The sequence below is a fragment of the Penaeus monodon genome, chromosome 35 (assembly GCF_015228065.2).
Source record: "Penaeus monodon isolate SGIC_2016 chromosome 35, NSTDA_Pmon_1, whole genome shotgun sequence".
Taxonomy (NCBI): Eukaryota; Metazoa; Arthropoda; class Malacostraca; order Decapoda; family Penaeidae; genus Penaeus; species Penaeus monodon.
This window is the reverse complement of record NC_051420.1, coordinates 7,359,420-7,361,919: the sequence shown is the minus strand read 5'-3', so window position 1 is coordinate 7,361,919 and position 2,500 is coordinate 7,359,420. Positions and strand designations below refer to the sequence as shown.

Below are 2,500 nucleotides of genomic sequence, written 5' to 3'. Positions count from 1 at the left end.
TTATCATATTTTATTTATTACATTTATTTTATTATTTATATTATTATTATTAATTATATTATTATTATACATATTATTTTATCATATATATTATTTATATATTATATATTATATATTCCTCATAATCTCAATATAAAATATATATCATATGTAATGATAAAATAATATATAATAATAGTATATAATATAGTTAATATAATAATAATAATACATAATATATAATAATTATAATATATTACAAATATAATATTATAGATAATACATAATATGATATATATAAAAATATTAATAATAATAATAATGACGATAATAATAATAAATAATAATAATAATGATGATAATAATAATAATAATAAAATAATAAATAAAATAATAATAATTAATATATATAATATAATAATATATATAAATATAATAAAAATAATTATAATTCATTACTATTATAATAATAATAATAATAATAATAATAATAATAATAATAATAATAATAATGATAATGATAATAATAATGTAAAGATAATAAAGACAATAATAATAATCATGAAATAACAATAATAATAAAAATAATAATAAATAATAACATCAATACTAATAAGATAGATACAACAATAATAAAAATATAATAATAATAATAATAATATGATAATAATAAAAAATGATAATGGTAATATGATGATAATACATAAATATCTTATCACATTCTATAGATATGGTACTATTATATCTAAGTTACAATAAACAAAATGCAAGAAGAAGAACAACAATTAAAATGATGATAATAATAATAATAATAATTATAGTAATAACAAAAATAATAGCAATGATGATGATAACGATAAAAAGAAGTTTAAGGATGATAATAACAGTAAATAAAAAAAATTATAATGATAACAATAACATCAGTTATAATGATAATAATAATAATAATAATAATGACAATAACAATAAAATAATAATATTAATAATAATAATAATATTAATACTAATAATAATGATAATGATAATGATTATAATTATAATGATAATAATAATAATAATAATAATAATAATCATAATAACAATAATAATAATAATAACAATAATAATAATATTAGCAATAGCAATTACAATAACACCAACAACAACAACAATGATAAAGATAATATTTTTCATTGTTATTATTGCTATGATAATAATAATGATAATAATGATAATAATAGTAATAATAAAAAATAATAACTACATCAATAATAATAATAACAATAATAGTAATAATAATAATAATAATAATAATAATAATAATCATCCTCATCCTCATCATCATCATAATAATAATAACAATAATAATAACAATGGTAATAAAAACAATAACGATGATAATAATAAAAGTAATAATCATAATAATAATAACAATAATACCAACAATAATAAAATTCCCATTTGTATGGTACCAGCGCGAACCAACTAATGTGATAGACAGTGACATTTTTTAAATATAAGCTGATTACGAAATTAGATCAAGAAACGTAATGTAATTACAAAACATAAAACAAGACCAGATCTTTAATATAATCAAATTCACTGCTTCGTATGACAACAGAATGGAACAGAATGAAAAGGAAATAGAAAAACAAACAAGTACTTAGATCTCGCAAGAAGACTAAAGACATAAAAGGCCATGCTAGGCCTGTGGTATTTGGTTCACCAGGAGTTGTACCAAAAAAGGATCCAAATACGAGTGAATGAACATAAAAAGCCGTGCTAGGCCCTGGCATTTGGTTCACCAGGAGCTGTACCAAAAAAGGACGCAAATACGAGTGAATGCCTTTGGGAATTGGACAACTTTGGGTGAGATATAGAAGGGCGTTTTTTTTTTTTACTGAACTCGGCAAGAACCCTTAGGAAAATTCTTGAAGATTAGGGAGACTTGTTGCCACATAAGGAGACATCCACGTGATTTCAGCGTCCGACATGGATACAATGATAATAATAGGGATAATGAACAAGAACGACGCTACTAGCAGTACTAATAACAATAACAATAGTAATGATACTACTACTGCTAGTATTAGTACTACTACGGCTACCACTACTAATACTACTAGTAGTACTACTATTACGACTACTACTACTAATAATAACAGTAGTATTAGTAGTACTACTACTACTAATAATAATATTAATTATAAGCAATATCCATAATAATAACAATAATGATGATTATATAAAATATCCATAATAATAACAATAATGATGATTGGGATATTAATTGGGATATTAATGATTACAATAAAAAATATTAACATAAAGAACGAGAGACTCACCGGTCATAACGACGGGCGCGTTCATATCCAGCGTCGCTTGGCGTTGAAGCCCCGAAGCCTGCTTGGTCTGAGGCTTCGGGACATGAATGACCTCGTCGCCCTTGGTGGTTTCCTCCTTCGTCGAGCTTCCCGCGCCCTTTTTGGAGGCCGAGCTGGCGAAGAGGGACGAGAGAATCCCCTTTTTCCTGGAAGGCGAT

General features: G+C 22.8%; 1 protein-coding gene across 1 annotated transcript in view; it reads right to left on the bottom strand.

The window, feature by feature from the left end:
* Positions 1-2,500, bottom strand: part of LOC119595033 (ankyrin-2-like) — a 50,058-nt gene that overhangs the window by 14,948 nt on the left and 32,610 nt on the right. The window contains 1 exon segment of the mRNA XM_037944160.1: positions 2,304-2,500. This exon segment is cut by the window's right edge and continues 1,727 nt beyond it. Within this exon segment, the coding sequence (XP_037800088.1) occupies positions 2,304-2,500 (197 nt within the window).